The 12,887-nt window shown below is 53.0% G+C and overlaps 1 protein-coding gene across 3 annotated transcripts in view; it reads right to left on the bottom strand.

Annotated features, from left to right (window-relative positions):
- Shroom2 (shroom family member 2) overlaps window positions 1-12,887 on the bottom strand; it is a 141,072-nt gene that overhangs the window by 34,426 nt on the left and 93,759 nt on the right. For all 3 annotated transcript variants that reach the window (XM_021246350.2, XM_087209906.1, XM_087209905.1), the window contains exons 4-5: window positions 9,591-11,910; window positions 7,660-7,760 (exon numbers count right to left, since the gene is read on the bottom strand). In XM_021246350.2, coding sequence (XP_021102009.2) covers window positions 7,660-7,760; window positions 9,591-11,910 — 2,421 coding nt within the window. The remainder of the gene's footprint in view (window positions 1-7,659; window positions 7,761-9,590; window positions 11,911-12,887) is intronic.

The raw sequence follows: 12,887 nt of genomic DNA, 5'->3' as shown, positions 1-12,887 counted from the left end.
TCTTGTAAGTCTTCAATTAACATTTGATTTAATGGAAACTTAGTGATGCACAGCCTGGAAGAGGTCATGACTTGGGTGAAGAATTCATGGGGTAAAATCATTGACAGCTATATTGCCAGTGCACTATGAGCAGGCTACATGGACAAAAAGTGCTCAGTGAAGGAGAGCTCTCTGTTGCTGGACAGGAGAGACTGGGGCCAATGCTTCTGTAGAAAACGGAGTTGCCAGAAATTGAGGGCAGAGACTCCAGCCAGAAGCCCTCGTGGACACCAGTGGGTTGGGAGCACAGGCCCCAGCCCGAACCCCGCCTAGACAACAATGCAGGGATCCAGAAGGCCACCGTTCTGAACCCAGGAATTGGTGCAGTGGTGAGCAGCTGAGAGAAGCCCTCTCTGAGGCTTGCTGAGAATTGAAGCCCACTGTGGGGGCAAAAGAGTCGCCTCAGCAAAGGTGCAGCGGCTGTATCTGTTGAAATGAGAAGACGTGTAAACAATTCTCAAAACCAAACTTCCAGACCACCTAAGGCAACCCAAAGGGGCAACGAGATGGAACACTCTGATACTCAACCACCTGGACTCCCTGAACTGGCAACAAAAGGGGATCTGGGAAAAATGAAAGCAGAAATAATTTCTTAGATAACAACAGAGATTGTGCCCAGACTGAAAGACATGATTAATAACTCTAGAGAGGACATAGATGAAAAAACAGGAGCTCAGGAACACGATGGAATCCCAACATAGGAAACAAATGGAATCCATAAAACAGATGCAAACAGATATCCAGGAGATTAAGAAATTCAGGCCAGGGTTTGAAGTCAAGAAGATGATATGATTGTAGGATTATTGTACATAAAAAATAAAACATCCTCTGGAAATAAGCCCTGCTGTGTCTTTTGGAGCAAAAATTAATACTAGACCCTCTTATTTTTGAGGAAATATGGCATATCTGTATTTAAATTTTTTTTCATCAGCTTTCAAAAAAATTGTTTTTGTTTTTAAAATGGTCTTGTGTTGGGAGCAATGCTACATAATTCTAGGGAAAAATCATTTGGTTAGCCTAGTTCTCTTGCCTACAGCCCAGCTACAGAATAACTCCAGTTTGGCCTCCGGTCACAACTGAGACTTCAGTGATCCAGTGATGCTGTGAGTCTCCAGGACAAGAAACATCCTGGGAGAACAAACATCTGCTCAGTTCCTCATTGTTCTTGGACTGATGAACACCTTGTTTGCCGGAGATGTACTGAACTCTCTGCAAGCCTTCCGTTACACCTTGTTTATCCCAATGTGAACTATTGAACTCTCTGCAAGTCATCTGTTACATTTGTTTCTCCCGATGTACTGAATAAAAGGTGTGGTAAACTGGGGGCTTTTGTCTTTGCTGCCCAGAGCAGCACTGATCAGACCCAAAGCTCAGCTTCTTCTCGGTCTCATTTTTCTACCTTTCCTGTAATTCGCTGTGTGCTGCCGTGGCTCGCAGGAGACCAGGACTAACTGCAGAGGTTCTGGTAACGTCCCCTTCCCCTGTCCCCTACAGTCTTGGTAAGCTGCTTTGGCTGGGCTCAAACTTTGGACCCTCCTGCCTCAGCCTCCCAGTCTACTTATTTTGAGAATAAAGTGACTCACAAAATTCATTCCCTTGTAATTTCAGACGTGTGGACTCTTATAAAAAATGGATTAAATAGATGTCTTACATTAACTGCAAGAGTCCACAACTGCTTAAGACAGTCTGTGGGATTCTATCAAGATAAGCATAAAAATAAACATATTTCAGGAGTGGCTGATTGTGAAATGGGAACAGGTTTAGGGGCAATGAAAATGTTCAGGAGCTGAACAGTGGTTGTTGTACAACCCTGTAAATGTAAATGCTCCAAACTTGTACGGTTTAGAGTGGTAAGCTGTATGTTATGTGGGCCTTGGAATTTAAATAAATTTACCACCTCACTTCCGGGGAGGGGAGAGGGAGGGGAGAGAAGCAAGCTGTGTAGAATACCCTCACAGGTAAGTAGGAATCAACGTGGCCTACACACACCTACAAGGCCTGCTAGTTTCAAGAGAAGGCAGGACACCAGGTCCTTCCAGCTGTCCTGGGTGAGAGCTTAACCTGGGTGGCCTCCAGGTCCCCAACCACTGTCTCCACACGTGATGGTTCCACAGTCCTGATGCACAAGCGCTGACGTGCACAGAAAGTAGCAAAGGGAGCTTGCTGCAATTCACCTTCCTCTCCCAATACAAAGCAGCCGCCTGCATTTGCGGCCTGCCCTTAGACCTACCAAAAAGGCTGAAAGAATCCACAGAAGACGCCGGGTACCTGTGTTCTCAGGTGAATTTCTGGAGAGAGGCAAAACACAATGAAGAACAACGTGATGGGCCAAGTCAACCATGGTCAACTGACAGGAGTGACAGCTTTGAAAATTGCAGTCTGCTAGGGTCGTGGTGGCACACACCTATAATCCCAACCCTCTGGGAGGCCGGCCGAGGCAGGAGGACTACAAATTAAAGCCCAGCCTGGGACATTTATCAAGACTCTATCTCAAAAGGAAACAAAAGGCTGGGGATGTAGCTCAGTGCAAAGGCTCTAAAGAAGTCAGTGGAGAAGAAAAGGGACCAGACAGAAAGATCAGTCAGTTCCTACCAGGAGCCACTGCCACTTCTCTGTCCCAGCAGAGGGCATCATGGCTCCAGGCATCTTACCTGGCTAAAGGTGAGCTTTCCCCAGGGCTGCAGGCTCTCCTGGGAAAGAAAGCACCAGGCCACGGCCCGAAAGTCACAGGAGGGATGCAGCAGACCATGCAGTGATGGCTCCCACTGGGGGACCCCAATCAGAAGGCAGAGGCTGCGCTGGGATATTGCGTCCAGGAAGCTTATGCGTCCCTGCCCCACCTTGCACTCAGCCATGGGAATCCAATGGGCACCCACACTTCCTCCCTTCTTCCCTCAGCCAGGGCATTCATTCCACGCAGCTCCCAAGTCTCACCCTACCTTTCTGCGGGTGTGTGCAGTGCACTGGGTGTCCAGCTCCCAGGTCCTGCTTTGTCCTCCCCAGCCCCAAACCCTGCTGCCTTGCACTGTGGCCTTCTTCTTCCTTCTGAACAATGCCATCTCATGACCAAAACCAACAAGTCAACAAACCTGCAGCTGCCTGTCCTGGCTCTGGGGCTCTGAGGTCCAACTGGGTGGAAACAGAAGGGAGGGATGTGCTGCAGTGGCAAATTAAGACATGAAAACAAACCTGCTAGTCTCGTGCTGCTGCCTTTGCCCCGAAGCCACTACAGCGTCTCTGGGGCGGCAGTGCTGAGTCTGCAAGAGTCCCTTGAACAGAAAAGCTTGGTCCTCTGCCTTAGGTGCAGGGTATGGGGTGCGGGGGACCGCTGGCTCTGTCCCAGGAAAGGCCAAGCCCGAGCTCTGCCTGTGCCCTCACGGCCCACAGCGCAGTGTGGGCTGCATAATTACCCAGCAGAGCAGTTCAGAGTGGAAAGCCTCAATTGCTCCTGAGCTAATTGAAGGCCACAGGAGGAAATGTCTGCCCAGAAGCAACCAACACAGTACACAACTGCATGATAAATCTGTTACTTATTTTTGAAATCTACTTGGCAGAAGCCAGTTTGGTAAATGAAAAAACCCATCTTCCTTTTAACCTCTATGCACCAAGTCACCTCTCAGGGAAAACATCAAGAGGACAATTCTCAGCTTGCTTTGGCTCATCTTTTTCATATTAAATAAAGCAACTTCTCCTCAAGACCACTATCTCCTCTGTATGCAGTCTTGTGGCTGTACCACACTGGGATCTAGGATATATTCTCATTCTCCCTCTCCCTTCCCTGCCCATCCGTCCTGACAAAATGGAAGCCCAAGGCCAGTGCCAGCCCCTTGGTCCTTGACAGCAGCTCCTACAAATGAGGCAGAATGGGCTGGGAGGAGGCAGAGAAGAATGAAGCCCATCATCACACACACCCCGGCCGTGGGCCAGCTGAGGGCTCCTCTCGGCTCCAGCTTCCAGAGCTTCCCAGAACCTTCGAGGGTGCTCTGATTTGAGGTACAATAATCAAATTGCATCTCAGTTTTGCTACAAGGTTTAATGTATGATACTGGAAAACAACTCCATGCTACCAGATTTCTCTGAGGTGTTTGTCTTCTTGATTCTAAATCAAGCGCAGAAAGATAAAGTCAGGCCCATTCCACTTATTGGCTCATATGCTAAAAGCATAAGTAAATATCTTCATACACACAGAATGTACCACACCATGGAATCGTTATTCACCATCATCAAGGACTGGATGGTAGCACATGTCTGTAACTCCAGGGACTCAGGAGGCTGAAGCAGGAGGATTTTAAGTTCCAGGCTACCTTGGACAACTGAGAAAGCCTTTGTCTCAAAATAAAATAAAAAGGGCTGGGGATCTAGCTCAGTGGTAGAGTGCTTACTTGGCACTGAATGTGGGCTAAGTACTAAGGATTTCGTGAGGCCCTAAATGCAGTCTGTTAGTACAAAAAGAAAAAGACTGACTCAAAAAAGGTTGAATTCCCTGACCAATCCATCTATCCAAACATCTATCTACCAATTCATCCTTCCATCCAACTGCCCATCCATCCATCCATCCATCCATCCATCCATCCATCCATCCATCCATCCATCCAGAAACTCAACCATTCATTTGTCCACCCACATATGCCTCTGTCCACCCACCTGAGGACTGGTCATCCACATGTTCATTCACCCACCTATTCATGGGCTGTACATCCATCTAACCGACCATTTATTTAACACTTAGTTCCTCTGTGCAGGAACTACGCTAGATACAAACTACTGAAAAACGCAGAAGTAAAATCCAGGTCTCCCAGGAGCTCCAAGAGAAAAAGACAGTGGCAAATGCATCCATGATGTGAGCGTAAGAGTTGCTGTCCTCCTCGTGCTGACGCAGCGTGCTGGGTGTGCTGCTATTCCCAGCACAGCCTCTTGTGAAGAGGGTAGAATGAGATCACTAATACAAACTGCCTGGTGTCCGTCATAGAAAAGTCAGGACCCACACATATCTGGAGGGACTGGCAAGCACATGGGGATGCAGGGAGAAGTCAGCATGCAGAGGCCAAGGAGAGAGGTGTCAGGACGCACAAACAGGCCGGCCTCCACCTTGAACACAGACCTCCAGCCTCCCGTGCTGCCGGTGTGCACCACGACGCCCGGACCCCCACACCAGCAGGGGAATGCATCTGCAAGAGCTTGAGAGGAAGGTGCAGAATCTTGGAAAGCTGTCGGCACTACTGGGGAAAGGCCTTTGAACGAGTTAGACGGGAACAGGGAAGGCGGAGGGTTCAGGGTGGGACACACTCTGGATGAGCAGATGCCATGGGGTATGCTTCCTCAGATTCAGCCTTATTGTAGCCCAGCTACCTCTGGTTTCCCTGTAACATGACCACAGGCCACACAACACATTCTTCTCCTTCCTTCGCTGGGTGGACCATGTAACTTTTTTCTTCAGCATTAGAGATCAAGCTGGAGGGGCTCACTCACACTGGGCAAGCACGCTGCCACTGAGCTGGACCCTAGCCTCTTTTATTTTGAGACAGGCCTCCCTCCCTGTGACAGGCTGGTCTCCAATCCTGTGATCCTCCTGCCTGTCTTCTACACCCAGCCTAACTTTTTAAAACAGTTATTAATTCTGTGCCATCCCTTCAAATGTAAGTATCTGCATCATTCTTTCCCGAACTTGACTGAACTCTAAGAAAATGTTACCTCATCTGACTTGGATGAAAGTCAGCAAACAAAGTAATTCTGATCTCAACATTCTCCTGTTATTCCAATGGAATGCAGCAAAAAGCACTTTTTATTATAATACATCAGTCACTAGATCAGTAATCTATTCACTATACAGACATGTTTACTTTAAACTTGTGCACAACACAGAGCGCTTTTCATTCTTGGCATTAAAGACCTTTTGGCAAACGAAGAACAATCTTTTGCCCACATTTTAATTTCTATTACGTCTCACACTTGGTTGTTGAAGCATATTCTTTCTTGCTGATCCTTCAGAAAATGAAACAGTCCTTGGGATAAGCTGAAAGGACTTTTTAACAGTTGTATTATAGAATTTCATTGGGACTTGCCACTCTTGAAAATATACACAATTCGGAAAATTGCCGGGTTTGTACCTCAAATGCAGAAAGCTTCTGGAACTAATTTCTTCACAGGTGATGCACAGCCTGCTGCGGGACACAGCCAGATAAATAAAGTATATGGTTCCTCTTCTTGTCCTCTGGACCCTTTCAGTCTAGACAGTGCCTTTTACGCACACACACACACACACACACACACACAGAGGCATGCCCATATTCATTCTACTTTTCATGGTGACATTCTATGTGCTAGGTAGAGGAGCTAACCACCAGCCCCGACATGTGCCCTCTGCACATTTACACACAGATGGCACCGGGTGGTGTGCACAGCCCACCTCATGGCCCGGGCTACCATGCACACTGCACAACTGGCCCCACAACTGCAGCAGTGCCTGGATGCTGGCTTGGCAAACAGACCACACTGCTGGCACTTGGCACATGACTTACTGGGAGCCCACAGGGACAGAGCTGGAACTGCAAAGTTCCACTGGGGGATTATTCACCAGCCTTGCCTTTCCTCCCCATGGGCTTGTTGTTGATCCACACAGCCTGTTGAGCAGCTGCAGGGCTTTCTACACAGGCACACAGGGCACCGAACCTGTCACCTCAGTGTCACATAAATATCTCTACTTTCCGGTGGGGCTGGCAGCTTTCAGTTTCAAGCCAAATGAAAGAAAACCCCATTCCAGAAGGCTCTTGAAAGTAAACACCCAGCCTGGTTATTTCTGTAGTGGACCCTTGGGCTCCGCAGTCAGCACTGGACTTGGACACCCCACCAACCGCACCAGGTTCTCGAGGCAGCAGCGGAGAAGGCCTCACCTAGGACTCTGGTTTGCACCCTTCCTTCCTTCCGTCTGTCCGTCCCCCACACGTGGAAAGCAAGGTCACACCACACACTGTGCAGAGATGCATGCTTCTCCTGCCGGGTGGGAATGGCCAGGGAACACCCCGAATTTCACCTACCCCCCACCCTCACAGCTCCCGTGACACGTGCGACATTTCGGAATTACGGCAGGCCCACTGTGATACCCAGCCGCCACCACACTTCTCGCCTCTCTCTGGGGAGTCAACTGACTTTGCTTCTGCTTTAAAGTCTAAAATGAGCTTACTAAATAAGTCCCAATTAGGCAGGTTGGCCCTTCCCCCCAGGAGCGACAGTCCTGAGCAGCAACTCCAGATCTGAGACTGGGACCCAGCAGGGTGGCTGTGGGTGAGGTACTCCAGCATCCCTCCCTTTGGGACAAACTCAAGCATGTTAGACTGGACTCTCGGTCCTGTCCCCAGAAAGCGTCTCACTGCACAGAAAACACAGCGGGCACTTTAAGAACTGAAACTGCCATGGTGACGATTCTCTGGACAGGGCTGCCAGGCACAGGTCTCTGCTCTGAAGTCCAGGGGACGCCAATGCCTGCAATCACGGCCGGTTAGCAGCCACCTGGGGCTTGGCAAAACCGAGACATCTGGCTGTGGTAAGTCAGCATTCACCGTCCATGGAGAAGCCCACCCCCAAGACACCTTAGCAGCGACCCCAGATCCAACAGCCACCTACCTCGGAGTAGAACATGCCTCTTGGACACGGGCTGCAGGGAGAGGTGCTTCTCTGTCCCCACCAGGGTCCCCCACTTGCCTCTGAGGTTCAACGGATGTCTCCTACAAAGGACAGCAGCATGAGACACTAAGCCCTCAGGCCACCTCCCTGAGACATCTGTTATTATGAAAGCCCTCAATCTGTGGGTTCGCCTGTGCACCCGTGCCTTGATGCCAGTGACGTGTCCTGGTGTGGTGGACGGAGACCCAGCTGTTTGGCTCCACAATGCCTCTCCTGGAGACACATGACCTAGGACCCCGCAGACACTTCCAGTCCAGGCAGGAATCAGCTCTTACATCCAGCTGCAAGGCCATGTGACACAACCAACCAGAAGAAATCAGAGCAAGGACAGCGGGTCACAAGCCACTGAAGGAGACCTCCTGCTCCAGGCCTTGTTGGAGGCTTGGATTCTGCACTCCAAGGCGAGCGAGCGCGGAATCCTCACGGGTCCCGTGGAACAGGCCACAGGTGGGGCACAGCAATGGCAGAGACAAGCTTGTACAGGGTCTGTGTGGGTTTGCAGCACGAGATGCCACTGGGCAAACAGACAGCTCTTTCCTTGCACCTGGCAGACATACTACCAGCCAGACAGGGTGGCACATGCCTGTAATCCCAACACACAGGGGGCTGAGGCAGGAGAATCACAAGTTCCAGCCCTACTTGTGGTATGTAGCAAGTTCAAGTCTTGCCTGGAGGACATAAGCAAGGCCCTGTCCCCAAAAAACCACCACCACTACCACCACCAAAAAGGGCATCTACTGGTTCTTTTATTAGAAACTGAATCTGTGACTGCAGCAGGGTTTTGTTTTGTTTTTGTTTTTTTTTGGTACCGGAGATTGAACTCAGGTCCTTGCACCTGCAGAGCAGGCAGCAAAACCACTGAGCTAAATCCCTGGCCCAAGCAGGGTTTTTTTCATAGAAATATACAAATGCAGATGAAAGACACAGAAAAGGTGGTGAGAAGGACGGGGAAAGGGAAGGAGGAGAAAAGGGAAGAGGGGATGTGAGAGAGAGAAAAACCACAGACTCTGAAGTACTATAAGAATATGTTCTTTCAGGCTGGTTTGTAGCTCAGCAGCACTGTGCCTGCCTGGCAAGCGCAAGGTCCTGAGTTCGATTCCCAGTACCAGGATAAAAAAGAATATGTATTTTTTAGAAAGCTTTAACTGACACCATCAAAACTATCACCCTAAAATAGTGCAATAGTTTATCTTAAAAGATACTTTGTCCAACACAATCCTGGAAAATACCTGCAAATTCAAAAAGAGTAACAAATACTATAGACATTAGCTGGCATCAATACTTGAAAAGTGGCTAGGCTGGGGTGTAGCTCAGTAGGAGAACACCTGCCTGGTTCTGTATTCCAGAGAGCAGGTGAGGGTGTGGTTGATGTGCCTGCAATCCCAGCTACTCGGGAGGCTGAGGGAGGAGGACCACACGTCTGGGGCCAGCCTGGGAAATTCAGTGGGACCCTGTCTCAAGACAAAACAAGCACAAGGCACGTCCTGTGTTCAGTCCTCAGAACCTCCAAAAAAGTGGTTACAGTACATTAAGCCTCGAAGCACCCACTTTTACTTCAGATGAGTTAGTCCCCACGTCCTTTGCTTGGCGTGAAGGTAAGAGCAAGCCAGTAACAGGGAAAAAGAGTAAATGGAGTAAGAGATTAAGACAGGGAGGCTGAGAAGGGAAGGTGTGGGTCTGCAGGAACCTGACACTTAAAATCGGCACGTAAGCAGATTCCGCCCGAGCACCTGACCCGCAAAGACCCCACGTGCTGCTGATGTAGGCACACAGAGAGCTGGGCTCCTGCAGCACCATCGGGGCCACCCTATTGTGTGTGTGTGCACCTGGCTCAGGGCAGCCCACGCCCTGGCTCATGGTTCGATGCTTACCTGCGTGTAGTGCTCCCTGGATGGTGACGACCGGGACCGTTCGTGAACACACCGCGGCCTCTGGTGTTGGTCCAGACCTGCATCCAGAATGTCATCGGCCGAGCGACACCGCCCAGAGCTCCTGGCTTTTTCCAAGGGCTTCCTCTGTTCCTTCCAAGAGGCTTGGTACTCGGCAAAGGTGCCAAGTCTCTGTGGTGGGTCCAACTTGCCCGGGTTTTCCGCTTTCCTGTAACCCGTGAGGATTTCTCCGAAGGAGGTTGCGCGAGTCCTCTTCTGGAAGCACGACTCCGTGCCTTCGCACGCGTGGCCCGCCGTCCTCGGCCACTCCGACTTCTCTCTCAGGGGCCCACACACAGCTTGTCTCTGGCCCAGCCTCTGGAGAGCAGGTTTGCTCGTTTCTTCAAAAAACTTCCACCTGTCAGCAAACGTGCCCATGGTGTCCTCGGGGCCCCTGGGGTGCTGGTGCGGACCGCAGTCCCCCGAGAGCCCCACCTCGTTCATTTTCTCCGGCTCAGAGTACGACTTCAGTTTCTGCTCCGCTGTGAACCTCTTCCGGCCTCCGACCCGCGGCACCTGGGGCGGGCCGCCTCCTGATGAGGCCGGCTGGGCCGGGCCCGCCTCCCAGAAGCGAGGCACGGAGTCTGGCTCCCCGGGGCCTGACGAGGCGGTGCTGTGCTCCCCGCTCCTGTGTTCTGGTGGCCCAGGATACTGGTCTGCCGGGGTGGGGTCCAAGTCACGGCGCTTGAAGGAAGTGGCCCTCAGGACTCGCCCCTGGGCCTCCTTCAGGTGGACTTTGTAGGTACTGGAGAAGGAGCCCTCTGAGGCGGCACCAGCCTGGGGCCGCCAGCTGCTGGCCTCACCCTCGCCTTCGCTGGCTGTGGCCAGCGTCACCGTGCTCTTGCTCTTCTGCACCTTGGCCCTGCGGATCTGGATCTCATTCCTCAGCGTGGTAGCGAACCGGTCGCTTCGCCGTGCGGGTCGACCCACCTGCGCATCAAATGGCGGCAGCTTCTCCACACCGCCCACCTGGCCCTCCTGGGTCAGCGAGTGCAACATGGGCGTCCGCTGGCGGGAGATTCTGCCGCCCTCCACATCTGTCCATCTGCAGCCACCAGCCAGGGTCCCCTGAGTGCCTTGCTCGACGTGGCTGGCCCTGCGCAGCTCGTGAAATCCCGAGGAGAAGCCGCCCTCCGCAGCTGCATTGGGCAGGGGACCTGGCTCCTCATGGCGGGCAAGGGGGCACCGCAGGCTCGGGCCCACCGCCTGGTGCGAGGGAGGGCAGTCAAAAGCCCTGGGGACTGCGCCCCAGTGCCAACACTCCCCAAGGAACGGGGGCTGCCTGGTGGCCACGCAGGAATAATAGCCCTGGCTGGCAGCCTTGGGCCACCTGGCCTGTGGGGGGTCACCATCCTGGCAGCGTGGCACAGGCAGCTCCTGCCACTCTGCGGAGGGGGCCACGTGCGGCCGCTCCCTCAGTGGCACGGGCTTCCGGGGGCCCTCGTCGCTGCCCTGGCACGGGTGCTGGGCCCCGTGGGGAGGCCGTGCGAGGCGCACATCAGTGCTGGGCAGGGAGGCCTGGGGCCTGCCCAGGGGGCCGCCCGCCCTCTCATCGCCACCCGGCCAGCCGCAGTCAGGGTGGCCTCCTGCTTCCTTCCCGCTGCTCGGGCCCCCTGGCCTCCACTGCCAACTGGCCAGGTCCGGCCTCCACTCGCCTCGAGGCTGCGCCCGGACTGGGGCTGGCAAGTGCTGCGTTGTGGCCGCCTCTAAGAATGGAGGGCCCTGCGTCTTCTCATGGCTCTGGGTGGCAGCAAAGCTGTCACTGCGCAGGGGAGGTGCAGGAGGGGGTGGAGACGGAGGGGCTTTTTTCTTGTCAGGGATATGCCAGACGGGCCCAAAACTGGACCGGCCGGAGGTGGCCGGTTTGGGCTCAGTCCTGTCCTCCGGCCTGGGGCTTTTCCTGTTGTCCCCGGGGGCACTGGGTGGGAAGGCAGAGGGCCTCTCTTCCAGGCTCTGAGGCGAAGCCGCCCAGAGCCCCACTTTGTAGAGGATGTTCTCCGCGGAGGACGCCTCGGCCTTGGGCAGCAGGGTGTGGTCTGGGGTGCTTGAGCTGGTGGAAAACGAGCCATACGCCGAGTCTCGCTGGTTGGGGCCACCCAGGTGGTCGATGCTGCTGCTGGACTTGGCTGCCGAGAGGTGTCCAGAGGGGTAGGGCTGGGAGGGGTGGTCCAGGCTGTCAACGCTGCCCAGGGAGCTGAAGTGGTCCGAAGTGCGCTGTAGGTTTGTCGGCTCCCACGAGCCAGACAGGTCTTGGGAGGAAGAACTGCACAAAAGAGCAACAAGAAAAGTTTGCAAATGGCAAGATCAGTGGACAATAGCTGTGTGAACCCAGCCGGCCCTTCAGAGAGGGTCAGGATGCTGAGCAGTCGCCTCCCAGGATGAGATCCTAGGATCTGGGATTTTACCTTGCAGCTTCGGAATTGTGGGGAGGGAGAGGAGAGGGAGAGGGGCAGACTGAGGGGGTGGAGAGAGAGAGGGAGGGAGGGAAGGAGCGACAGAAAGGGAAGAAGGACGAGATGGGGGGGCGGGCGGAGCGGGCCAGACTTCTCCCCGACACGCGCACCCGATGCCAGCCGCAGGAGCAGGCCATGCCTGCACGAACTCTTCCATGGACCAGCAGTCATCAATGGCAGAAACTGGCGAGTGACAATTCTTGAGCTAAGGGTCTTTTTTCCACCTTATTAAATGATCAGGGGAAAAGAAACCAAAGGAATAGTGTTTCCGTTTAACCTGCAAAAATGGTACGAGACGCCAATTTGAATTCACATACAAAGGCTTCCTGGAACACAGTGGTGCCCATATGCCCACACGCTGCCTACAGCTGCTGCTGGACAACAGCAGGTCTGAGGGACGGCGGCAGAGCCCGGCTGGCCTGCAGAGCTGAAAGTATGTGCCCTCTAGGCCTGTACAGAACCAGTTTGCAGAACCCCTGCTGCAGAAGGGGCTGTGGGCAGTAATCAAACGAGAAGGCTTTTCCTGCTGCAGCCTGGGCAGTAACTCAGTGGCAGAGCACTGGCCTGGCATGCAGGAGGCTCTGAGTTTGCTCTCCGGCACTGACAAAAAAACAAAGAACAATTTAAAATTACAAGGAAAAAGCTGAAGGGGAACATTTCTTTTCCAAACCCAAATACTAGAGTGTGACTGGCTCCTCTCTAAATGCTTGGGTGCCTGACTGAGAAGAGAAATGGGCTTTCCCAGCAAAATCACGAGCGGCAGTGTCCGGGGAGCTGAGTAAACCCC

This window comes from Heterocephalus glaber, unplaced genomic scaffold, assembly GCF_053883595.1.
Source record: "Heterocephalus glaber isolate CG9 unplaced genomic scaffold, H.glaber_assembly_v1.0 deba00001072, whole genome shotgun sequence".
Taxonomy (NCBI): Eukaryota; Metazoa; Chordata; class Mammalia; order Rodentia; family Bathyergidae; genus Heterocephalus; species Heterocephalus glaber.
Note: the sequence above shows the minus strand (reverse complement) of the source record. Positions and strands in the feature narration are given on the sequence as shown.